The sequence below is a fragment of the Carcharodon carcharias genome, chromosome 33 (assembly GCF_017639515.1).
Source record: "Carcharodon carcharias isolate sCarCar2 chromosome 33, sCarCar2.pri, whole genome shotgun sequence".
NCBI classification, from domain to species: domain Eukaryota; kingdom Metazoa; phylum Chordata; class Chondrichthyes; order Lamniformes; family Lamnidae; genus Carcharodon; species Carcharodon carcharias.
In genome coordinates, this window is record NC_054499.1 from 106219 (window position 1) to 133125 (window position 26907).

The 26907-nt window shown below is 43.4% G+C and overlaps 1 protein-coding gene across 5 annotated transcripts in view; it reads left to right on the forward strand.

Annotated features, from left to right (window-relative positions):
• Nucleotides 1-26907, forward strand: part of LOC121272261 (E3 ubiquitin-protein ligase RNF167-like) — a 108190-nt gene that overhangs the window by 62964 nt on the left and 18319 nt on the right. For 4 of the 5 annotated variants that reach the window (XR_005941861.1, XR_005941862.1, XM_041178799.1 and 1 more), the window contains one exon: nt 23430-23510. The exons of the other annotated variant lie outside the window; for it this stretch is intronic. Coding sequence is in view for 2 of the 4 variants with exons in the window: in XM_041178799.1 (XP_041034733.1) it covers nt 23430-23510 (81 nt within the window). In the remaining 2 variants the exon portion in view is untranslated. The remainder of the gene's footprint in view (nt 1-23429; nt 23511-26907) is intronic. 5 annotated transcript variants of the gene reach the window in all.

The following is a 26907-nucleotide window of genomic DNA, read 5'->3' on the forward strand; positions in this document are numbered from 1 at the left end:
TCTTTGAAAGTCTGTCTTCCTCACGAGGAATTTCAGCTCCTCTCCTTCACGAATTCCCTCAACAGCTGCTCCAACTCAGACTGCCTCAATGATTGCTCGCCTCCCAGTTGTTTAATCTCTTCTCCCGCAACTGTATTCCCAAGGCTGAACCCCAGCATCTAATCACCAACAGGATCTCAGATTTCTAGCAGACAACCATTGCTTACAGGGTTTTCTTTGCCCCAACTGCTAGCTGCACTGAGCTTTCAACTAATCACCCACATGATCACCGAACTCTAGCTGCTCTGAGCATTACACCACTGCTCTGGGTTCTCCCTGAGTCCCAACTCTCAGCAGCAGGGAACTATAACAGCACTTCAGCTCCCTGGACCCAACCTTCATTTTCATCTACTGCCAACTATCTGTCCCTTGAACTGATCTATCCTGTTAATATCTCCCAACAAGGTTCCACCCCCTGTTCTGAGGCAGGGTCAAATGTATCAACCCTTGCTGCATTCTGTACCTTAAATGTTAGAATCTCCAGTCAACCAAGGGTCACTCCTGACAGGTGCAAAATTACTGTGGCTCCAAACCTAAAACACACACAAGAAAAATCCAATAAAATACGGATTTTATCACACCTGTCCCACTGGAAGGAATGACACAGCAGAGGTGGCAGTCGGGAGGAAATTACCCTGGGAGTCCTCACCATTGACTCCAGACCGCATGAAGTATCATGGGCATCAGGTCATATATGGGCTCCTGCTGATTACCGCCCACTGTCCTCCCTGGGCTGATGGAGCAATACTCCTCCGTTTTGAATACTACTTAGAAGAGGTGCTGAGGGTAGCAAGGACACAGAATGCTCTCTGGATGGAGGATTTCAATGACCATCACTAAGAGTGACTTGGTAACACCACTACTGACTGAGCTAGCCATGCGCTGAAGGACATATCTACTAGACTGTGCCTGCAGCAGGTGGTGAGGGAACCAGCATGAGGGTAAAACTAACTTGATCTTGCCCTCATCAATCTATTGTAGATGCATCTGTCCATGCCAGTAATTGTAGGAGTAACCACCGTATCGTCCTTGTGGACAGAAAGTTCCATCTTTACACTGAGGATATCCTCCATCATGGCACTATCATTGTGCTAAATGGGATAGATTCAGAACAGATTGAGCAGCTCAAAACTGAGCATCCCTGAGGCGCTGTTGGCCATCAGCAGCAGCAGAATTGTATTCATCCACAATCTGTAACCTCATGGCATGGTATCTTCCTCACTCTATCATTACCATCAAGCCAGGGGATCAACCCTGGTTCAATAAGGAATGCAGGAGAGCATGCCAGGAGCTCCAGCAGGAATCAGCATGCGATAGACAGAGCAAAGCGATTCCACAACCAGCGGATTAGGCCAAAGCTCTACAGTCCTGCCACATGTGTTCAGGAATGATGGTAGACAATAAAATAACTAACTGAAGGAGGAGGACCCACAAACATCCTCAATTATAGGGGAGTCCAGCAAATCAGTGCAAAAGACAAAGCTGAAGTATATGCAGCTAGTTTTAGCCAGTAATACAGAGTGGGTGATCCATCTTGGCCTCCTCAGATCCCTAATATCACAAATGTCAGTCCTCAATCAATTCGATTCACTCTGATATATCAAAAAATAGCCAAAGGCATTGGACCCAGCAAAGGCTGTGGGCCCTAACAGCATCCCAACTGTAGTACTGAGATTTGTGCTTCAGAACTGGCTGCACTCCTAGCCAAGTTGATCCAGTACAGTTATAACACTGGTATCCACTCAACAAATGTGGCAAGTTGTCCTGTCCATAGAGAGCAGAACAAATCCAATCCGACCAATTACTGCCCCATCAGTCTACTCTCAATTGTCAGCAAAGTGATGAAAGGTCTTGACAGTGCTATCAAGTGGCACTTACACAGCAATGATCTGCTCACCAGTGCTCTGTTTGGATTCCACCAAAGCCTCTAGGCTTCAGGCCACACTTCATTACTCAACCCTGGACAGAGGAGCTGATTTAAGACATGAGAATGACTGCTGTTGACAACGAGGCTGCATCTGACCAACTGCAGCATGAAGGATCCATCGTGAAATTGTAGTCAATGGGGAAAATCTCCGTACATGGTGCAAAGAAAGCTGGTTGTAATTGTTGGAGGTCAGGCATCTCAGCCCCAGGACACTGCTTCAGATGTTCCTCAGGGTAGTGTCCTAGACCCAATCATCTTCAGCTGCTTCATCAAACCTTCCCTCCATAATAAGGTCAGAGGCACTCGCTGATGATTGTACAATGTTCGTTTTGTACCATTCATAATTCCTCAGATACTTAAGCAGTTTGCGCTCTCTTGTAGCAAGACTTTGAACATTATTCAGGCTTAGGCTGATGAGTGACAAGTAGCATTTGTGCTACACAAGTGTCAGACAATGACCATTGCCAACAAAAGAGAATCTGGCCATCCGTCCTTGTCATTCAATTGCATTACCATCGCTGAATTCTCCACCATCAACTTCCTGGAGGTTACCATAGACCTGAAACTGAACTGGACCCCCAGGTGGATAAATACTCTGGCTACAATAACAGGTCAGAGGCTGGGAATTTTGTGGTGAGTAACTCGCCTCCTGACTCCCAAAACCTGTTCACCATCTACAAGGCACAAGTCAAAATTACGATGTTATGTTATCCACTGGCCTGGATGAGTGCAGCTCCAACAACATTCAAGAAGCCCTACAAAGCGATTCACTTGATTGAAACCCCATTCATCACCTTAAACATTCACTCCCTCTATCATCGATGCAGAGTGGCAGCAGGATATACCATCTACAAGGTGCACTTCAGCAACTCACCAAGACAGGATTAATTAATGCTCTCTCAGTAAAGGCATCCCTAGGTAGCAGTGATCATAACATGATTGAATTTTACATTCAGTTTGAGGGAGAGAAGAGTAGGTCTAAGATTAAAGTTTTAAACTTAAATAAGGGCAGTTATGAAGGTATGAAGACAGAGCTGGTTAAAGTAAATTGGAAAATTAGGTTAAGGGATAGGCCAGTAGAGATGCTGTGGCAGACACTTAAGGGGATCTTTCAGAATATTCAGAAAAGATACATTCCAGTGAGAAAGAAAGGCTCTAAGGGAAGAACACACCATCCATGGATAACTAAAAGAAGTTAAAGATTGTATCAAATTGAAAGAAAAAGCACACATTTCTGTTAAGATTAATGGCAAGTCATAAGATTGGACAGATGTTGTGGCACAGCGGCTGGTAAATGAAAGGCTGCTCAAATCCCAGGAACAACTGTTTTGCAATTTGTATTTTGATTTCGAGATGTGTGCCTTGAATTCAGTAGTAATGAGTCTACCGAGACTTTAGAGCTTCTCATAAAACTAAATTAAACATTTATTAATGAAGCACATAGGTCTACAAATTACTACTATGATAACCTCTAGCTCCCAGTTACACTTCCATTAAGGCAACAGTAAAAGCAAAATAGATTTTAACAGACCCAGGCAAAGCACACTCAATACCCTGGACAGGGATATTCACAGTGAATTCTGTTAACTTCGGTTTTGGTAGGCAGCAGCTTGGTGCATAGAGGCTGGAGGCTTTTCACACTTGTTAGATCTTAGAATTCCTTTTTTCCTTACACATAACCTCATCTCCTTTACACATGTTTTAATGTAAATCCCATTGTTTCAATATGCCTTTGGGCTTTACTTTTCTAATAATAAAAATCTTTCATAGGAATTTTATCAGTAAGCTTTGGGAAAAATAAACACACTGGCTTATTTTGGGAAAGTGTAACATTTCGCCCTCTCTGAAATTCACAACTACTCTGCTTTATCGCAAAATGCAAATTTTCCTTTTACACCTCACATTCTAAAACTAGGCTGACTAACAGGAAGCAGAGAGTAGGAATAAATGTGTGATTTTCAGGTTGGCAAGATGTAACGAATGGTGTTCCACAGGGATCAGTGCTGGGACCTCAACTGTTTACAGTTTATATAAATGACCTGGATGAGGGGATGGGATAGTTGCCAAATTTGTTGATGACACAAAGATAGACAGGAAAGTAAGTTGTGAAGAGGACAAAAAGGCTACAAAAAGATTTATAGATTAAGTGAGTGGGCAGTGATGTGGGAAAATGTGAAATTGTCCATTTTGGCAGGAAGAATAAAAGAGAAGCATATTATCTAAATGGTGAGAGATTGCAGAACTCTTGAGATACAGAGGGTGTCTTAGTGCATGCATTGCAAAAAGCTAGTATGCAGGTGTAGCAAGTAATTAGGAAAGTTAATAAAATGTTACCATTTATTGTGAGGGGAATTGAATACGAAAGTAGGGAGGTTATGTTTCAGTTATACAGAGCACTAGTGAGACCACGTCTGGAGTACTGTGTACAGTATTGGTCACCGTTTTTAAGGAAGGATGTAAATGCTTTGGAGCAGTTCAGAGAAGGTTTACCAGACTAATACCTGGAATGGGTGGGTTGTCTTATGAGGAAAGGCTGGACAGGTTAGGCTTGTATCCGCTGGAGTTCAGGAGAGTGAGAGGCGACTTGATTGAAACATATAAGACCCTGAGGCGTCGTGACAGGGTGGATGTGGAGAGGGTGTTTCCTCTTGTGAGTGAATCTAGAACTACAGGCTACTGTTTAAAAATAAGGGATCGCCCATTTAAAACAGAGATGAGGCAAAATTTTTTCTGAGGGTTGAGAGTCTTTGAAACTCTCTTCCTGAAAAGGTGGTGGAAGCAGAGTCTTTGAATATTTTTAAGGCAGAGGTGGATAGATTCTTGGTAAGCAAGGGGGCGATAGGTTATCGGGGGTGGGCGGGATGCAGATTTCAGGTTACTATCAGATCAGCCATGATCTTATTAAATGGCGGAGCATGCTCGAGGGGCCGAATGGCATAGTGCCTACTGCTCCTTGTTCATATGTAGAGGGTAGGCATAAATAGGTCATTTTCAGGATGGCAGAATGTAACAAGTGGAGTTGCCACCAGGGCTTGAATAACTTATGGTCTATATTAATGATTTAGATGAAGAGCCACGTTTTTAGTTGCTAAATTTGCTGATGATACAAAGATAGGTAGGAAAGTAAGTTGAGAGGAGGATATAAGGAGTCTGCAAAGGGATATAGATAGGCTCAGTAATTAGGCCAAAATTTGGCAAATGAAGTATAATGTGGCAAAATGTGAACTTGCCCATTTTGGCAGGGAGAATAGAAAAGCTGCGTATTATTTAACTTAAGAGAGATTGCAGAACTCTTTGGTACAGAGGGATCTATCTGGTACATGAATCACAAAAAGTTATGCAGGTACAGCAAGTGACTAGGAAGGCAATTGGAATGTTGTTTATTGCAAGGCGAATGGAATATAAAAATAAGGATGTTTTGCTGCAGTTGTACAGGGCATTGGTGAGACCACATCTAGAGTATTATGTACAGTTTTAGTCTCCTTATTTAAAAAATGATATAAATCCATTAGAATCAGTTCAGCATAAGACCCTGAGGGGAATTAGCAAAGTAGTTGTTTCCCCTTGTGGACTAGAAGTAGGAGACACAGTTTAAAAATAAGGGGTTTCCCATTTATGAAGAAGATGAGAAATTTGTTCCCTTGAGGGTGGAGAGTCTGTGGAACTCTTCTGCACAGCGTAGAAGAGGCTGGGTCATTGAATATTTTTAAAGCAGAGGTTGATGAGATTCTTGACTAGCAAGGGAGTCAAAGGGCATAGGGGGTAGGCAGGAAAGTGGCATTGAGGCCATAATCAGATCAGCCATGATCTTATGGAATGGCCTGCTCCTAATTTGTGTGCTTGTATGTACATGCGAATGTCCTTAGACAACACCTCCTAAACCTCTTCCACCTAGAAGGACAAGGGTAGCAGACACTTGGGAACAACAACGCCCTCAAGTTCCCCTCCAAGCTATGCACCATCCTGATATGGAATTTTATATTGTCGTTCCTTCACCGTTGCTGGAAATCCTAGAACTCGCTCCTGCACCACGTGAACTGTAGCATTCAGGAAGGCGGTTCACCACCACCTTCCCAAGGGAAATTAGGGATGGACTTTGCCAGTGATGTTTACAGCCCATGAAAGGAAAAAAACCCCTACCCTGTACAGAATGTGAAACTTACTGCTGTGTTTGGTGTCTAACCCTGTATAGACTGGAATCTTCTTGCTCTGTGTGTTTGGCACCTAACCCCATACAGAATGTGGACCTTCCTGCTCTGTATGTGGCACTGCATTACATCATCGATTCATAAACTCCTGTGACAAGACTCCAGTGCTTACCTTAAGTTTAAATCGGTAGTTGGTGGCTGGAGACTCCAGTTCTCAACAGGCCTCGGGGCTTGTGCCCGTGCACCAACCAGGAACTGGCCACATGTATGCAGTTCGAGTTTATTGACGTTCTTCAACCTGGAACTGACCCCGCACAAAAGTCAAGAAAGAGAAAAGTGAAATGGTGCGAAAAGCAGGTCAGGTGACCTGGAACCAGAGCACCATTAGAGAGAAGGTGTCCCAGGGAGGGGGGCAGGGAGAAGGTCCCAAACCAAGAAGCAGGTCCCAGGCAGGGACAAAGACAGGGATTAGAAACACACCCCAGAAGACAGTTCCAGGTAAGGGACAAGGACAGAGGTCAGAAACAGATCCTGTTAAGTGAAGTTGAAAGAAAGGAGCAGAGAAATAGGCTCCGAATTAAAGACAGAGCTGCAGGAAGTAGACTTGAAGCAAAGTGGGTTTGAGAGAAGCCCCAAAGATAAGAGAGGGCAGCCAAAGGTTGGTGACTCTCTGTACTGCAGGCTATAAGGGCAAAGGTACCCTTTTGGAGCAGTGATATTCTGCTTGGCACGGCCAAAGATCTGAAAATGTGTTCAGGACTTGAAGCTTGAATATATTTGGATATCCAGGGAAAGGAATCTCAGAAGGCGAGATTGAAACCCTGCAGGTGGATTCTTGTTGAAGCTGTCCAAGTGGGAGCAACTTTCGGAGAGAAATCCAAGACGAGTTTTTCAAAAGTGGAAATTGGAAACCCTCGTGAGAATGGCAGAGTTTCAGTGAGACTGGCTGGCTCACGGTGTGACAAGCATCTGGGTAGATTGTTGAGAAATCCATAGAATCTGCTTTGGTCATTTGCTGTAATTTACTTTGGCTGGCTAACAGGAGCCTCCTCATCTGCTAAGACAAAGGGCCCACAACCTTCCTTTCAATTATGAATGGTTGAGACATTTAACAATCTTGGGACCCTGACGAGGGATACACGTCCTTGTTAAAGACAGTGTGGAGAGGTGGGACTCGTGACATGGGCCTCTGGCTTGTGGAACCAGTAATATTGCGTTGCTGAACTGCAAAGTCTCAGGCCGCTTTTTTATCATTTGACTAGCAGCCTCACAGAAAAGGAACTCTGGCCCAGATTGAGTACCTGGCCCCATCTACACTGCTTTTGCTGGAAATTCTGTACCATCGCCTATAAGATTGATTTACCTCTGTGTCCCTATCTCATCGTGTGAAGTCAACACCACTGGAAAAAGTGAATTATACAGCATCGGTTTGCAGCCCGCTGACATCTGTCAAAGACTTTCTCATTGGACTTTGATTCTGGACTCTGGAACCCATGTGAAACAATATTTCTTTTCTCTGGTCTCTGCAATGTAAATGTTTCTTTACTCTTCTCTTCACTGTCTGAGTGTGGAGGCAACATTGTGATCCTCTTCCTGCGTTTTGAGTATGTGCAGATAAACTTAACCCTTTGATCCTATCTTGGGGCTATTAATAGAAAATTGGATGGCACCTAAACAGAAGAGTTTGGGAACATGCCACCACTTATAAAGCGGGAAACACCTTTATCAAAGCACCTTTCTTTTTCCGGATGGGTGGTGAGAGGAGAAATTAGTGCTGCTTAAGTTAACCCCCCTCCTGTTCATAACACTTACCTCCACAGTTTCTTAAAAAAAGTATTTAGGATCTATCAAGCCATGTTTCATTCCGGGATCTAACCTTACCAGTATTAACATCAGCTGGGATCATAACACTCCTTTAAGTGTTTTATAGGATGACTGCTCTCCTGCTTCCTCATTTCTGTTCTATTGGTCATAAGTTGCTTTGGGTCATTTATGTTATCAGGTTTCTAAATTTGCCTTTTCATATAGGTTTTAACAATATTGCTTTCACAATTTGTGCAGTTGACCATTTCAATTTTTTCCTGTTGCATTAAGAAAGGAAAGGTGTGCTTCACAGTATTGAAGTCCTTTTTCAGTGGCTGGCTTGGTGGTAAATTGGGTCTCAGCATGATGACCTGCTGTTTGAGAATGGAGAGACTCATTAGATCTAAAGACCATTCCTCTACTTGGTTAAGTACTGACACTCAGCTCACAGCTGTACGGTCACTAGAGGTGTGCTGTAAGGTGACTGCTTTGGTGGGAACATGACGTACCAGCAATATTCAGCACTTGAGAGGCATGGAAATAGTATTCTGTTACTGAAGAGTTATGTCGTCTTGATGGTCAGGTGTCATGAATAATTAGGCATTCTGTTCAGATACTCAAATTCTTGCAATTTTAACTCTTAGGGTCTCTTATTATTTAGGAAGTTACCATTGAGAATTGAAGCTCCTGATCAACCTAAACATACAATGGTTCTTTGGAGATTTCCAGATAAAGTGATACAATAACCTCCATTGTAATAGCAGGAGCAGAGTAGTCAACTTCAAATGCCAGTTTCAATTGCTAGAACTTTACTGAACGATTGTTGGCTACTTGTCTCTAGTTACAACACTTTGCTTAGCAATTAGCTGAGCTGATGTAACTTCCTCTTTATGTCTTAATCACACTGCAAGTAATCAAATTCTCACTACCCTGGCTGACTGGTAGAATGAGATTATACAGCTGAGTTTGTCATGAGCTCCAATGGACAGTCTGTCTTTTTCACCAACACTTCCACATTTTTAAATGTTCTCCAGTGCTGTCTTGCTGATGTTTTGAGGCATACTGCACATCGACAACCAAATGAAACAATTCCCCCTCAAGCATCCTAAATGGGAATCTTAAGTCTTGGTGGGGTGGTAAATAATGAAGAGGATAGCCTTAGATTACAGGAGGATATAGACGGGCTGGTCAGATGGGCTGATCAGTGGCAAATAGAATTTAATCTGGATAAGCGTGAGGTGATGCATTGGGACAGGACAAACAAGGCACGGGAATACACGATGAATGGTAGGACCCTGGGAAGTACCGAGGATCAGAGGGACCTTGGTGTGCATGTCCACCAGTCCCTTAAGGTAGCGGGACAGGTAGATAAGGTCGTTAAGAAAGCACGTGGGATACTTACCTTTATTAGCCGAGGCATAGAATATAAGAGCAGGGAGGTTATGCTGGAACTGGATAAAATGCTGGTTAGGCCACAGCTAGAGTATTGCGTGCAGTTCTGGAATCTGCATTATAGGAAGGATCTGGTTGCACTAGAGAGAGTGCAGTGGAGATTTACCAGGATGTTGCCTGGGCTGGAGAGTTTTAGTTATGAGGAAGATAGGATAGACTGGAGTTATTTTCCCTGGAGCAGAGGAGATTGAGGTGGAACATGATTGAGGTGTATAAAATTATGAGGGGCATAGATAGGGTAGACAGGAAGGAATTTTTCCCCTTGGTGGAGGGATCAATAACCAGGGGGCATAGATTTAAGGTAAGGGGCAGGAGGTTTAGAGGGGATGTGAGGAAGAATGTTTCCACCCAGAGGGTGGTGGGAATCTGGAACTCACTGCCTGAAAGAAACTCCCATAACATTTAAGAAATATTTGGATGTGCACTTGCGATGCCATGGCCTACATATCCCTCCCCATATCCCTTGATTTCCTGAGAGACCAAAAATCTGCCTATTCCAGCCTTAAATGTACTCAACAATGGAGCAGTTGCAACCCTCTGGGGTAGAGAATTCCAAAGATTCACAACCCTTTCAGTGAAATAATTTCTCCTCATCCCAGTCCTAAATGATCATCCCCTTATATTGCGACTGGGCCTCTGTTTTAAACTCCCCCAGCCAGTGGAAACAAATTTTGTGTCTACCCTATCAAGCCCCTTTCAGAATCTTATATTTTTCAGTGAGATTACCTCTCATTCTTCTAGACTCCAGGGAATATAGACCCAATTTACTCAGCCTCTTATCATTGGACAACCCCCTCATCCACTCCAAACATTCTGCTTCTTGGTTTATTTTGTTCCCTGCAATTCTAATGCCCAAGTAGTGCAATTTGCCACTGAACTTACTGTCATGTGCAAATTTGGATATACAGTGCCTTTTTTTATCCAATTCATTAATGCATATATAGTGAAGAGCTAGAAGCCCCAGAGATACCACATGCAATCCCGCCAACCAGAGAACATATCCACCATCTCTACTGTCTGTCATGTGCCTCCCGACCAATTACTGTCCCAAGTCAAAACACTCTCTGATTCTGTGCGCTTTCAGTTTTAATAATCTCTTGTGTCGAACGTTATAGCCTGCCTTTGGAAGTCCGTATGGATACTCCCCTCTCCACCAAGTTAGTGACATACTGATAAAAGAATTCAATTAGATTAGTCAGGCATGACTGACCCTTCACAAATTGCTGCTGACTCTGATCAGTTGGCATGTGCTCAGCCAATGTTAATCTAATAGGTTGGTGATTACTGAAGCAATCGTTCTCCTCTCCCTCCATTTTTAAATCATGGAGCGATAGTTCCAATTTTCCAAATCATGGGCACGATTCCGGAATCTAGAGATCTTATGAAAAATTAAACTTCCTCACCTCCTTTATTTATACCTGGAGCTGGCAGTTTGCATATTTAAATCTAATTTTTTCCAATACTATTTAAGTCCATTAATTTTCTTCCACTGATTTATTTAATACTCCCCATGCTGATGGTATTTTACTCCTTCCACCACTCTGAAGACAGATACAAAGTCTGCATTTAACAAATCTGCAATTGTCTTATTTTCTGTTATAGTTCCTCATGACTCTGTCTTTAATGAGCTCACATTGTCTTTAGCACACTCCTCCTTAATATATTTCAAAAAGCGTTTTTTATATTCCTCTTTTCATGCTTATTACCTTTATTGTATCCTTTTGTTCCAGTGTACCGGGTTTCCATCTTTCACCGCACATGTATAAACCTCGCGTAAGCCTTTTCTTGTAGCTTAATGTTGGCTGAATCTGATAAAAGAGCAAAGGAATTGTGAGGTACGGATACGCAAATCACTGGAAGCAGTGATGCAGGTTAATAATGTCATTAAAGGTGGAAGACCAAGCACTGGGATTCATTGCTAGAGAGGTGGAACTGAAAAGCAGAGAAATTGCATTAAACTTGTTTCAAACCATGGCTAGACCACACTTGTCGTGCTGTGCATGATCTTCATGATATAAAAAGAATACAGAGGCATTGGATGCGGTGCAAAAGATTGACCAGGGTGATGCTGGATGTGAGAGGATAAACTCATCAGGATCGGCTGAATAGATTGGACTTGATTCTCAAAGAATAAAGATTGAGAATGTTGAGAGGTGACCTTATAGAGGTCTTTGAGATAATGTAAGGGTTGATAAGGCAGACATTGAGAAGAGGTTTCCACTTACAGGGGAGACTATAACTAGGAGCCATAAAGACAGTCACTAATAAACCCAATCGGGAATTCAAGAGAAACAGAGAGTGGTGAGAATATGGAATTCTCTATCAGGAGGAGTAGCTGAGGCAAATACAATTGATGCATTTAAAGAGAATTTCATTGGCTGTGGTTGCTTAATAGAGAAGTGAAGCTGTTTGAGGTCAATGATCTCTGGCTCTAGCATTTCCGCCTCTGATTCAGAATTTGAAGGGATTGAGCCCCATTCCAAGGCACTTCTGGTGAGAGGAGTGGGACCACTGGCTCTGAATGAAAGGTTGAAGTCTATCTGACGGGTGTGATTGCCCACCCGGTAGCAAAGGATAGGTAGGGCCTCTAGCCTCACTTGGAGATATGGCATTCCGAAGATAAAGAGTGAGGAAGGCAACGGGAGGCCAACTGAGCTGCTTTTTTTTTCAGTAAGTGGCTATTCAAGAAAAGGAGAGAATTAGGGATGCTTGAGAGAGCAGAATTAAATGGGGATCAGAGAGGCAGTAATGGGAGGGGTCCAAGAATTAAAGCTAGTGGTACCATAGTGGGATAAAGTTGATAAATGTTAGCTGAAGTCAATGTGGAACATTGACAGACTCTTCAAGTTAGGATATAGGTAGGCAACTGAAGTTATCCTTTTGAGTTTGCACCATATCCTTTTTGAGTTTGCACTTCTAATTTCTTTAATTCTTTATGCTTTGTGCATTTGTGTACAGAACTCTTATAATTGTCCTCCACCTGCCCATATATCCTATTGGTTTGTTTCCTATTATGACAATAGAAGGGATGGATTGGTAACATTGGAATTGAATGTGAGAAGAAATTATTGTGCAAAAGGTTGGCATGCAAATGAGACTAGCAGGAATGGGCCTTAACATAGATTGCCATTGGCCAAGTAATAGTGTGGCTGCGCTGTGGTGTTACATATCCTGCTTTTAAAAACTACAGCAACCACATTGTCTATATTATCGTTTGGATGCAGTGAAAAACAATTTGTAAAGGGTGGGGCAGGAGTTAAATATAAGTGACTAAGCACAGTCAGGCTGACCCCCATTATTAAATTCTTCATATATATTATATATATATATATATATATACACACACACACTCGTGTGTGCATTTTGCCCAGATCAAATCCAGTATTTCTTAGTTTTACCCTTATTCCTGCTGGAACATTAACCAGCACTAAGTTTGCAGTTTTGGATGGTTCAGCTGCTAAAGTATAATCATGTACATGGAACCCTGGGTGAAACCTACTTTCAGGGAAACAATGTGTATGAGGGCACTGTCTATACTCATCGCACACAGGGGTGAGGAAGATGGACTTCATGTGAATTGAGATGTATAGAGAACTTTTTTTTTAATTTGGCATCTTTTCTGATTTTTGTCTCTGCCCAGCCCCTGAAAGGTATGAATAGTTTCAGCTAGCTTCGCAGGATATGACATGTTTTAAAGTCTGTACTTGCACTGGCTGTGTGAATTCTTGGTTCTTGTTCCATTTCCTGTGTGCATGGTTTCAAGAGGCAGTGGTTTTTGAAACGAAAAAAAAGCCTTTTTAGGTCATCAGAGGATTGTTGCACAGATCAGATCTTCAGAATATATTCTCATTTACATAGTGGTTTAATATGGCCCAGCATATTGCTAGGCAACTTGTACGTTGTCTGTGTAGATGGTCAGTAACGTGGGAGACTGAAACCTATTTATGAAAAAAAGCATTGCTCAGGATTCACCGTGTTAATGGTTAATGCCTGTAACCCTTTCCTACGCTCTCTCACAAGCATGCTATAAAGCATGAACAAGTATTTCCTTTCCCCCCCCCCTCAACTCCTTAAGGGATTGCTGTTGTTGGGATACCACGGTTCTCAGCCACCCCTCAGTACCCCATCTGAGGGACCATTTGCTGTGTATGAGCTAAGATAGTGAGTGCCAGAAGGTTATTTATTAAGTCTACAATCATGCACACATTTCTGCAAGAATCACTGAATCGCACTGAATTCTTTCTCTTTCCTAGCCCAGGAATATTAGGCCCACGTAGCGCAGTATGGGATATGCTAACTCTAATAAACATGCGCCATCCTGGATTTTTTTCATAACCCAGTAGGCAGTGCAGGGTCATTAGAATGCTCACTGGCTGTACCCACTTCCAAGGCCTGGGTAACACTGGCCCATATTCTGTTATTTGCTCAGTTTGTGACCTCATCAGGTAGCAGCAGTTTAAGGGTAGTGGACATTCGATTTATGCTGCAAAACGTGAGCAATAGATCCACGATCCCCTGGCCGTTAGCAACAGTTTAATTACATGTGCACTACCGAGCATTCATTTTAAGCAGCATTCAATGAAGCTGTCCTTGCGCTCTGCAGATCCAGCAGAGTTGAAGAAATCCAACTGTTTGTGACACCCATCTTGCTAATATGACTACAAACAGGTTTTCTGTCTGAAATTTTAGATTTGGAGCAGGGTGTGCATGGGTGGGTGTCAGAGACCACATTTGGCAAAGCTGTGATATCCACCAGTTAGCTAGCTTGCTGGTGGGATAACCTCAAGGGCAATTCCTTGGTATTTATTGCATTTCATGTTACAGAACATCAGAAGAACGATGGAACAGTCTGTCAGTGCAGGCAGCCGTTAATGGTTTGGTACAGCTCAATTAACCAATTCTTGTGTAATTAGTTTTACAGCTGCACACAGGAAGTTGAGTTATTGTTTGAGATTGTGGGATAGGAGCAGATTCCTGTTTGCAATCTGCATTAAAGGGTTTGTGAAATACCTCATTAGAAAATTAACTGATACATTTCATGTTGTAAACTTGAACTGAAAGTGAAAATCTGGTTTAACAGGGGGTTTGTGTGAGTGTGATCACATAGTCGGCACAAAAATCCAAAGTAACTGCAGATTTAGCATTTGAAGGGGAAGTTCTTGCAGCTCCTGCTCAGTGGTGGATGAATGCATTGCCAGCATTTTTAAGACACTACCATATGACACGGCTTTAGCATTTAATAGGATCATGGCTGATTCTCGACCTCAGCTCCGTTTTCCTTCTCAATCCTCACTATTTGAAGGGAAATAATTTGCGAGGCTACGGGGAAAAGTTGCTCTTGCTGAGAGCCGACACAGATTGACGGTCAAACTACCTCCTCCTGTGATGTAACCATTCTATGATTCCATGATGTATCCCTTGATGTCCTTAGACTCTGCACCCAGGGAAAATAACATTTCAGCATCTACCTGTCTAACCCCCTCAGAGTCGCCTCTCATTCTTCTAAACTGTAGAGAGTATAGGTTCAAAATATGCCACCTCTTATCTGGATAACCCTCTCATCCTAAGAATCAATCTAGTGAATCTTTGCTTTACTATCTCCAAAGTAAGTATATCCTTCCTTAGATAAGGAGACTAGAACAGTTCATAGAACTCTTGTTGTAGTTTCATCAAATGGGTAAAATGACAAAGGATCAACGGAAGGTGATCATAAAGAATTTAATGTGGTACCAAACCAGTTTATACCCCAAAGGAGAAAGAAAGAAAGTTACCCTGGATGACTAAGGTGATTAGCAAAAGAACCAGAGAGAAGATGAGAAATTTTTTTATCACAGGGGTTGTGACCTGGAATTTACTGCGAACGAAAGGGTGAGAGGAGTAGCTTCAACAATAATTTTCAAAATAAAATTGGTTAAATACTTAAAAGGAGAAAACATTTATAGAACTAAGGGAAAGGACAGCTGGATTGGAACTAACTGGGTCAGTATGTCAAAGAGCTGGCAGAGGCACAATGGGCCAAATAGCCTCTTGTGTTGTATTATTTTATGATTCTCTTGCATGGAGCAGCATTTGCAGCATTAACAGACCTCAAAATATCAGTTTAAAGTCATTTCCACCTAGCATTTCTTCTTAGTTTTTAATGTGTATTTAAACAGTAATTTCATCCAGGGAATCAGCTAGCGGCTGTACATGTGAGGGAAAACAGAATGAACATTTTCAAGGATTAACAAGTGGCTTAATCACTCATAGGTTACTGACCATCTCTGCTGCTCACTGTCAGTCTGAGAAACTCTCTTAAACTACCTCCTCTAATGAGCTGCTCACCACTCACACAATAAAACAAGCACAAAAACCCCATAAGTTTTTGAAATGGTTTTGTTAAATCATCAGCCCCTTCACTCCCAAAGATTAACCTGATTTTTGGCACCACTCAAGACACCGGTGGAGAGAGTATCCAAAAATCTATCAATCTTCGTCTTAAATATACTCACTGCCTGAGCATCCACAGCTCTCTGAGATAGAGATTTCCAAAGAACACCAACGACTTCTATTTGTATAATTAAATGTATTAAGCGCTTCACAGGAGCATTATAAAGCAAACTTAGACAGAGACATGTTAGTCGATATTATGGCCAACAGCTTGATCCCTAAAGGAAGGGAGAGGGAGATAGAGAGTCAGAGAGGTTTAGGGAGTGAAACCTAGAGCTTAGGGCCACCAATGATGGAGTGATTAAAATTAGAGATTCTCAAGAGGCCAGAATTAGATGAGTGCAAATATCTTGGCAGGTTGTGGGGCAGGAAGAGAGATTAGAGATAGGGAGGCACAGATTTGAAAACAAGGATGAGAATTTTAAAATCAAGATGTTGTTTGACGAGAAGCCAGTGTAGGTTAGCGTCAAAATCCTGGAACTCCGTCCCTAACAGCACCCACACCACAGGGACTGCAACGGTTCAAAAAGGCAGCTCACCACCACCTTCTCAAGGGCAATTAGGGATGGGCAATAAAAATGTTGACCTAGCCAGTGACGCCCACGCCCCATGAAAGAATTTTAACAAGCTCCAGGGTGATAGGCAGTGTTCTCTGCAACATTCTCCAATTTTTTTTCACTGGGTATGGATAATTTGTTTAAGTGCACAGCCTCTTTGTGCCATAATTCAGAAGAGCTGATTTGTAGGTGGTCTGCATGGGGGCTTTCAGTTTGCTGCACATCCCCCAGTTTAGCCGGAATATTGGTGGGGGTAAGAGTTCTCCTGAAAGCCAGGTGGTGAAGGATAGAATTGCAGCCAATCTTGATAGACTTGTACAAGCATTTATTGACAGAGGGTGGAAATTAGCAGCAGGAATCATGGTGGGCGAGGCACTTAACTTGGCAGGAGGCAAAAAACCTGTTTCCTGATGACAGGATAAACTGTTGGAATTTTGTTCTTCCAACTTTCAAGGTGGGTTTAAGGCAGCTGAGCTTCCTAATGAACAATATCAGGAACCCCATTTGCATGGATTAGCCTGTCATGAATGCTTATTAAAAGGGCACCTCGCTGGAATTATGTTCCCCCTCCAAGTTAAGTTCCCTGCTACTGGGTAATTAGAACATTCAGGTTTATGACTTTATAAAAGGGTGTACACCCTGCAAGCTTCACTTCAGGTTAGCAGATGTTGATTTCACCTTCGTGTTGACTGTTCAGTCTCTTTCATATCGGGTTCCAGTGGTACAGGCTGCACTAAGGCTGAGCACAGGAGGCAGAACCAGTAGGGAAAGGTGGGACGGAGACAGGACATAGGGGTGGCGGGCAGAAGGGCCAGAGGAAAAAGATGAGATGAAGGCAGGACTGCTTGGGGGTGGAACCAGTGGGGAAATGTGGGAGATTTTCCAGGGCATGTTTAAGAGACTGTCCAGGGAATGAAGCCAGACTGTCAGGGACATGTTTAAGGGACTTAGACAGCACCTTCCAAACCCACGACCATTACCACCTGAAAGGACAAGGGCAGCAGACACATGGGAACACCACCACGTGGAAATTCCCCTCCAAGCCACTCACCATCCTGGCTTGGAAATATATCGCCATTGCTTAGAGGAAAGCAAAATACTGTGGATGCTGGAAATCCGAAACAAAAACAGAAAAGGCTGGGAAAACTCAGCATCTGTGGAGAGAGAAACAGAATTGATGTTTCAGATCCATGTAACTCTTCAGAGCTACAGAGGAATAGAAATGTGATGAAATGCATACTGTTTAAGGGGGCTGGAGCAGGTGAAGCTGGATAGAAGGCCAGCAATAGATGGGGCACAGAAGAGATTGACAAAGATGTCATGAACAAAAGGACAAAGGCAGTGATAATGGTAAGCCACAGTCAGCACTATTTTTAGCCCTTACCACTACCATGAACGATAAGGACTCGAAACGTCAACTCTGCTTCTGTCTCCACAGATGCTCTCAGACCCGCTGAGCTTTTCCAGCATTTTCTGTTTTTGTATCGCCATTACCTCACTGTCGCTGGGTCAAAATCCTGGCACTCCCTCCCTAACAGCACTGTGGGTGTACCTACACCACATGGACTTCAGCAGCTCAAGAAGGCAGCTCACCACCACCTCAAGGGGCAATTAGGGATGGGCAATAAATACTGGCCCAGCCAGCATTGCCCACATCCGTAAATGAATTTTTAAAAACTTGCAAGTGATTATATTCAAAAGGTATTTATAAATGTACAGACTATATGCAATGAGTGTATACCTGTGCCACCTGGATGCTTTCAATAGTTCTTATCCTTTCTTTGCCTACCATTACGCCTAGGTGCAGCCCTGATAGCCCCAGCTGGCTGGAGGCAGCCTGCTGACTGCTGTGCCCTGTTGACTGAGATGACTTTGGCGGCTGTCCTCTGGTGGCTCGAGACCTAAAGGACACCGGCCTGCTAAGGATCTCCTGCTCTCCATGGCCTGACCTGCTGGAGGCGATGGGGCAGAGAGGTGCTGGAGCAACAGGGCACCCCAGGGTGCCGGGCTGGTGCTACTTCTCTCTTTGGGTGCCCAGTGGCACCTCCCTGATTCCTTGAGGGAAAGGACACCTGGAGGGAGATTGAGGTGCCCTGTTCCCCTCTCACCTAGCCACTGCTGCATTGTACCCATGGCTAGAGTGATGGTGTGGAGGTCCGAGCACACATCCAGCTGGCCTGGGTCTTTAAGACAGGCCCCACACTTTTCATGGAGACAACCAAGCGCTCGCATGCCGGAACCACGCCAGCAACTAGAACATGGACAGAATTTTCCTGTCTTTGGCCCAGTCTGTGAACAGCCTCTGTAACTCTGCCTTATGTTCCCCTGCCTGTCTCTCATCTCCAACAGATCTCTTAGGGCTGAGTCCAGAGGCTTGACCTCTGATTTGGGTTCAGCAGGGACCTGGCCTCCAGTGGTCCTCCCAGAGTCAGAGACTTTAGCTGTCACTGGCTCTGCTAGTTGTGGACCCGTGTCAGTGATGTGCTCACCAGATTGTGACCCCGAGCCTTCTTTAGAACTAGGATCCACCGAGGTGTGTGTATCTGCACTGGTGGAAGGTGCAGATGAACGCTGTGATGATACGTCCTCTAAGGATACTGAGACTTCCTTCTCAGTGCCCCCTTCAGAATCTCCTCCCCCATTTCTTGTGGAATAGAGAAAAGAGAGAGTTAGTAATGACTAAGCAGACTCATACAGAGACTGGCTGCCTCCTGGGGGAGTGCAATCTCGCCTTCTGCACGTGCAGCCTCCTCCTGAAAGCTGTTGAGTGAACGAATTTCTGCTGTTCCCCCTCTGGACTTGGCCTGCTTGCCCTTGTTATGGGCTATCTTGTCCTGAAGAAAGACAGAAGGATTGATTCTGAGGTCATTGGGTGAAGGAGCAGTTCAGAAACATACATGACTGTTGCCGCAGCTGAGCCTTCCTGAGTAAGTGAGTAAGAAACTGTGTGTCCTGGAACTAGTATGAAATGGAGAGCTTAATGTGGCTGGCACAGATTCTGTGCTGATGTTCCACCTGCCAGTCATGTGTGACATCCCCAGTGCACTCTAACCCTTTGGCTGCATGATGTCAATATGAGAGTGAGTTTGCAGTGAGTAGACGGTTCACTTACCCTGGCGGAGCACAGCAGATCGTTAATCCTTTTCCTGCACTGCAGGCTGCTTCATTTTTTGGGCCCCACAGGCACTAACCACACTGACGACTTCCTCCCAGGCTGCAGTGGTCAGACAGGAGGGCGTTCTGCTCCCATCCCAGAGAAAACAGTAGCTCCCAGCATTCCTGGACAGCCTGGGGGAAAGTCTCCGGGGAGATATCGCTGGACCATGGGGGCTGCAGGTTGCTTTCTTCTCCTGGACATTTTGGTTCACACAGAGTCTGGAGCACCTGGCCTATAGTGAGTGAATGGCTGTCCAGGTGCCCTTTAAATCTGGCACCTGGACTTTCCACCCCAAGAGGTATTGGCGGGGCAATTGGCAACTTCCTGCCTGCCCCTTCAGAAGATTCGCCCTGCTTTGCATGGATGCATAATTAAGGTGGGGTAAACAGCACAATTTGCATGTGTTCAGCTGTTCCACCATCCAGTGGGACTCATTCTGACTTCCTCGCCCACCAGCCGAGCTTATATTTCAGAGCGGAATATTCTGCCCAGGGATACTCATTACAAACACCTCCTAACCTATACTACAGTTTCAGAAAAAACTGGAAAGGCTCAGCAGAAGAGGCAGCATTTGTGGAGAGAGAAACTGAGTTAATATTTCAGATCTGTGAAGTTAACTGTCTGTCTCTTACACAGGTGCTGCCTGATCTGCTGAGTGTTTCCAACATTTTCTGTTTGAATTTTAGATTTTCAGCAGCCACAGTATTTTGCTTTTGAACCACAGTTTTAGTCTGTTCCCATTTATGCCCTTTTTCGAATTTGTACCTATTTATAACTCTTATAGAGTTTTTTTAAAATAATAACTCTTATAGAGTGTACCTATTTATAGTAGCACAAGTGAATCTCTGGTTAATGCCCAGCACCTGCATACAATTCAACACAATTAATATACAATTAACAACTAGACTTGTTGCAACTAAGAGCACAGGCAGCAGAGTTTTGAATGACCTCAAGTTTACAGAGGGTAGAATGTGGGATGCCAGCCAAGAGTGCATTGGAGTAGTCAAGTCTCAAGGTTAAAAAAAAGCATGAATGAAGAGGGTTTCAGCAACAGATGAGCTGAGGCAGTGGTTGGGTCAGGCGCAGGAACATAGGAATAGGAGAAGCCTGCCGAACCTGCTCCGTCATTCAATACGATCATGGCTGATCGAACACTTCAATGCCTTTTACCCACACTACCCCATAACCTTTTACGTTATTGTTAATCAGAAATCTATCAACTGCTACCTTAAACATACTCAATGACTGAGCTTCCACGGTCCTCTGGGGTAGAGAATTCCAAGATTCACAACCCTCTGAGTAAAGAAATTTCTCCTCATCTCAGTTCTAAGTGGCTTCCCCCTTATTTTGAAATTGTGTCCCCTGGTTCTAGACTCCCCAACCAGGGGAAACATCTACCCTGCCTATTCTTTTAAGTATTTTGTAGGTTTCAATGAGATCACCTCTCATTCTTCGAAACTCTAGAGAATACAGGCCCAGTTTCCCCAGTCTCTCTTCAAAAGCCAGTCCGCCATCCCCGGAACATGTCTGGAACCTTCGTTTCAGCCCCTTTATGGCAGTAATATCCTTTCTGAGGTAAGGGGACCAAAACTGCACACAGTACTCCAGGTGCAGTTTAAACAAGCTTCTGTACAATCAAAGCAAAACTTCACCACTCCTGTACTCAAAACCTTTTGCAATACAGGTTAACATTCTATTAGCTTCCGAATTGCTTGCTACATGTTAGCTTTCAGTGACTTATGAACAAGGACATCCAGGTCCCTTTGTACATCTACACTTTCTAATCTCTCACCATTTAGGAAATACTCTGCACATCTGTTCCTTCTACCAGAGTGGATAACCTCTCATTTTTCCACATTATATTCCATCTGCCATGTCCTTCCCCATTCACTAAGTCTGTCCAAATCCTCCTGTAGCTGTTTTACATCTTCTCACAGCACATATTCCTGCACAGCTTTGTATCATCCACAGACTTGGAAATATTACATTGGGTCCCCACATCCAAATCATTGAGATATATTGTGAACAGCAGGGGCCCAAGTACTGACCCACTAGTCACAGTCTGCCAACGCGCAAATGACCCGTTTATTCCTACTCTCTGTTTCCTGCCTGTTAGCCAACCCTTAATCCATGCCAGTATATTGCCTCCTCTCCCATGTACTTTTATTTTGCTAATTAACCTCTGTGAGGGACTTTGTCAAAAGTCTTTTGAAAATCCAAGTGTACTATGTCCATTCTTTATCAATCAAAAAACTCCAAGTTCGTCAAACATGATTCCCCATTTGTAAATCCATGCTGACTATGCCCAATCAGATCATGATAATCCAAGTATCCATTTATCACGTCCTTTATAATAGATTCTAGCATTTTCCCTACTATTGATGTAAGGCTAACAGGCCTGTAGTTCCCTATTTTCTCTCTCCCTTCTTAAATAGTACGGTGACATTTGCTACCTTCCAATCTTCAGGAACCATTCCAGAATCTACAGAGTCATGGAGATGGAAATAGGTAACCTTAGTGATGGCGTAGACTGTGGTTGGAAGCTCATCTCTGGGTCAAGTATGACACCAAAGTTGTGAATAGTCTGGTTCAGGGATGAAGTTTGGAGTGGGGACCAGAGACAATGGCTTCGGTCTTCCCAATATGTAATTGGAGGAAATTATGGCTGATCCAGTACTGGATGTCGGATAAACAATCTGATAATTTAGTAATAATGAAGGAGTGGAAGAGGAACGGTCATGAGCTGGGTGTTGTCAGCGTGCATGTGAAAACTTAACACAGTGCTTTCTAATGATGTTGCCAAGGGAAGCATATAGATAAGTAGGAGCGGGGCCAAGGATAGATTCTTAGGGTACACCAGAGGTAACAATGCAGGAGTGGGCAGAGAAACCGTTATACGTCATAACTCTCACAATGATTCGAAAGATTAGAATGAGACCAGGCAAAATGTGGTCCTACCCAGCTGGACGACAGTGGAGAATAGGAGGATAGTATTGTGACCTTTGTCAGAAGCGGAAGACGGGTCAAGAAAGGTGAGGAGGGATAGTTTACTTTAACAAACCTTGAGGGAAGAAGTTCCACGTGTAATCTTTAGCCAGTTGAACCCTTCGTTAAGGAAAATAACTTCTGAGGAATTAGTTTGAGAAGAGTATATGTTGTTACAATGAGCACAACTAGAACTCCAAAGGTAGGAAGGATCCTGTGCTAAGGTGCCCAGATTGGATGCATGTCTTTGAGCAGGTATGCTCCTGAGAGATGGGAGCAAAGATGGGCTATTCACAGTGCAAAATAGGTTGAAAAAAGTTTGAGATGACCACATTCATGTTTTCAGTATTATAAAGTGAATTTACAACATTGCTAGAGGATAAATCTGTAGTGAAGGGCTAAAATATCATAGCACACAATTTTAAAAATAAGAACATTAAGAAGGGATATAAACTAACTTGCCCTCTAATTTCTTTTTGGAGTGTGTGGGTGATTTGTTTAAGTGCACAACCCCTTTATTTTTTTTTGTGTGGCTGTGCACATGTAATAAGTTAAAGATACCAGCTTTAGCGCACAAACTCCCGGGCTGTGAGGCTGCTCCTCTTAGGAAACACTGATGTCAACTTGAATTTTTTTCTAACATTACAGCAGCGACTACTACACTTCAAAAGTGCTTCACTGACTGTAAAGGACTTTGAGATGTCCTGACTTCGCAAAACAAACAATGGAAATGCAAGTCTTTCTTTGACGAAAATAGAAGAGTTGTAATATAAATTACCAGAACAAAAGATTGCTACTTTTAGAGAGAGAAAGAAGTGAGAGGTATAGGGAGTGGGTTGGAGGTATGTTGGGTCTATTGATTTCTTTCTGTCCCTATGATTGTATCACTTGTTGTCCCGTCACTTATGTAGTCATGTTTTGTTTAAACGCAGGGGATGGATATGAAGTCTGTGCGATTTGTCTGGATGAGTATGAGGAGGGTGACAGACTTCGAGTATTGCCCTGCTCGCATGGTAAGCCAATTCTGTTACTTGTTTAAGTTTACGACACTGCAGGTAACAGAAGCTGTCTCGGTACAAAAGAACAGGCAATGTGGAACTGCACACTAGGAAGCATTGATATTCAACCAGAATGAAACATGTGGGATAACTTGCAAGACGTGAAACCACATTGTGGATCATCTTGTTTTCCAAACAGCCCAGCTTTCAGTCTAAAATCTGTGAAAATGAAAATCATGTTATTTATGTAACGGGCAGCTGTCCCAGTCTTATAAAAATCTACCCCATCAATTCTTCTCAAGAAGAATTTATTGCAACATGGAGATAATTTTAAGACCCAAAATATTAAAGCAATCTCCTCTTATTTTGCCCCCTCTGTCTAAACATGAAAATGTGTTCAATTTGGGAGATTATCCCTATCTCCTGTCTCCTCCACCCCTCTCTCCCCACAATGGGGAATGGGAATGCAGGTGGATGAAATTATTAGGGTAATGAAGAGAAGCTTTGTAAACAAATGCAATGTTTGATGTTGGACTGAGCCAACGAGTGGAAATGTTCCCATTTGCTGATGTCATTTGGGGTAGCAGTTCAAGTGCTAAAGTTAAACCCAGCCTTCCTGGGTAATGAAACAAACAAATGTGTCGGTGTTCCTGCCCCTGATCACCATCCAGTAACTCATGCAGAAAAGTGAATGTGTGGAGAGGTGAGGATAGGGTTGAACTCAGTTATAATGCCCTCCTTGCTTAAATTGCCAGCTAGGGTTAGTTAGGTTCATATAGGAAAATGGCCACAAAGCAAAGTTCCAGATTTCAAACAGCACTGCAACAGAGTGAGGATATTTTGTGTGAGGCACATGGCAGAGCGGGTTTATGACATTAGCAAGGAAGATGTACTGCTTGTGTTTTAGCACCAGTTACTGCACTAAAGTGCTAATGTCCATCTGTCTCAGGGCTACATGTCTTAGCAGAAAGGACCTCTCATCAGGCACTCCCTGCTAAACTGGAGTATTTCTATTTTACTTCCATTCTTCTTTTGATTTTTCTTCTAAATCATAGTAGAAGACTTGACCATGCACATGAAGGAATTGAATTAATTCTTGGTTTCTCCATATACATTACCTCGGTTCTTGGTTTCTCCGTATACATTACCTCAATTCTTGGTTTCTCCGTATACATTACCTCAATTCTTGGTTTCTCCGTATACATTACCTCAATTCTTGGTTTCTCCGTATACGTTACCTCATTTCTTGGTTTCTCCGTATACGTTACCTCAATTCTTGGTTTCTCCGTATACGTTACCTCAATTCTTGGTTTCTCCGTATACATTACCTCAATTCTTGGTTTCTCTGTATACATTACCTCATTTCTTGGTTTCTCTGTATACATTACCTCAATTCTTGGTTTCTCTATATACATTACCTCAATTCTTGGTTTCTCTGTATACATTACCTCAATTCTTGGTTTCTCTGTATACATTACCTCATTTCTTGGTTTCTCTGTATACATTACCTCAATTCTTGGTTTCTCTGTATACATTACCTCAATTCTTGCTTTCTCTATATACATTACCTCAATTCTTGGTTTCTCTGTATACATTACCTCAATTCTTGGTTTCTCTGTATACATTACCTCAATCCAAATTTGAGCCTTGGGAAAAAAAGAAAAAGGCTTTGCATTTCTATAGCACATTTCATGACCTCGGGATGTCGCAGTGTACTTTATAGCCAATGAAATACTCCTGAAGCTTAATTGCTGTTGTAAATTAGCAAGTGTGGCGGCTCCCACAAACAGCAATATGATGATGAACAGCTAATCATTTGGGTGTTGTTGGTTGTGGTATAAAGACTGCTCAGGGCACTTCTGTTCTTCTTTGAATATTGGTCCTTGGAATCCTTTACATCCACCCAAGATGGATGTTGCCTTGGTTTAACATCACATCTGAAAGACAGCACCTCTGTCAGTACTGAGGTGTCAACCTAGGTTTTGTGCTCAAGCCTCGAGTAGGGCATCATCTGATTTGGCCAAGAATGATATCCAGTAAGCCACAGCTAACACATAGACCAGAGAACTTACTGGTTCAATCTATGAGCTCTGTCTTAGAGTTGCCTTAGGAACAGCGATATATTTCCAAGTCAGGATGGTGAGCGGCTTGGAGGAGAACTTCCAGGTGGTGGTGTTCCCATCTGTTTGCTGCCCTTGTCCTTCTAGATGGTACTGGTCATGGGTTTGGAAGGTACTGTGTAAGGAACCTTGGTGAATTGCTGCAGTGCATCTTGTAGATGGTACACACTGCTGCTACTGTGTGTCGGTGGCAAAGGGATTGAATGTTTGTGGGGTGCCAATCAAACGGCTGGACAGTGTTGAGCTTCTTGAGTGTTGTTGGAGCTGCACTCAATCAGGCAAGTGGGGAGTATTCCATCACACTTCTGACTTGTGCCTTGTAGATGGTAGACAGGCTTTGGGGAGTCAGGAGATGAGTCACTTGTCGCACTATTCCTAGCCCCTGACCTGCTCTTTTAGCCACAGTATTTATATGGCTAGTGCAGTTCAGTTTCTGGTCAATGGTAACCCACAGGATGTTGACAGTGGGGGATTCAGTGATGGTAATGCCATTGAACATGAAGGGGCAATGGTTGGATTCTCTGTTGTTGGAGATGGTCATTACCTGACACTTGTGTGTTGCGAATGTTACTTGCCACTTGTCAGCCCAAGCCTGGATATTGTCCAGGTCTTGCTGCATTTGGACATGGACTGGTTCAGTATCTGAGGAGTCGTGAATGGTGCTGAACATTGTGCAGTCATCAGCGAACATCCCCACTTCTGACCTTATGATGGAAGGAAGGTCATTGATGAAGCAGCTGAAGATGGTTGGGCCGAGGACACTACCCTGAGGAACTCCTGCAGTGATGTCCTGGAGCTGAGATGACTGACCTCCAACAACCACAACCATCTTCCTTTGTGCTGGGTATGACTCCAACCAGAGGAGAGTTTTCCCCCTGATTCCCATTGACTCCAGTGTTGCTAGGGCTCCTTGAAGCCACACTCAGTCAAATGCTGCCTTGATGTCAAGGGCAGTCTCTCTCACCTCACCTCGGGAATTCAGCTCTTTTGTCCATGTTTGAACCAAAACTGTAATGAGGTCAGGAGCTGAGTGGCCCTGGCGGAACCCAAACTAGGCGTCAGTGAGCAGGTTATTGCTAAGCAAGTGCCACTTGATAGCACTGTTGATAACCCCTTCCATTACTTTACTGATGATCGAGAGTAGACTGATGGGGCAATTTTTGGCTTGGTTGGATTTCACCTTTTTGTGGACAGGACATACCTGGGCAATTTTCCAAACAGCTGGGTAGATACTAGTGTTGTAGCTGTATTGGAACAGCTTGGCTAGGGACGCAGCAAGTTCTGGAGCACAA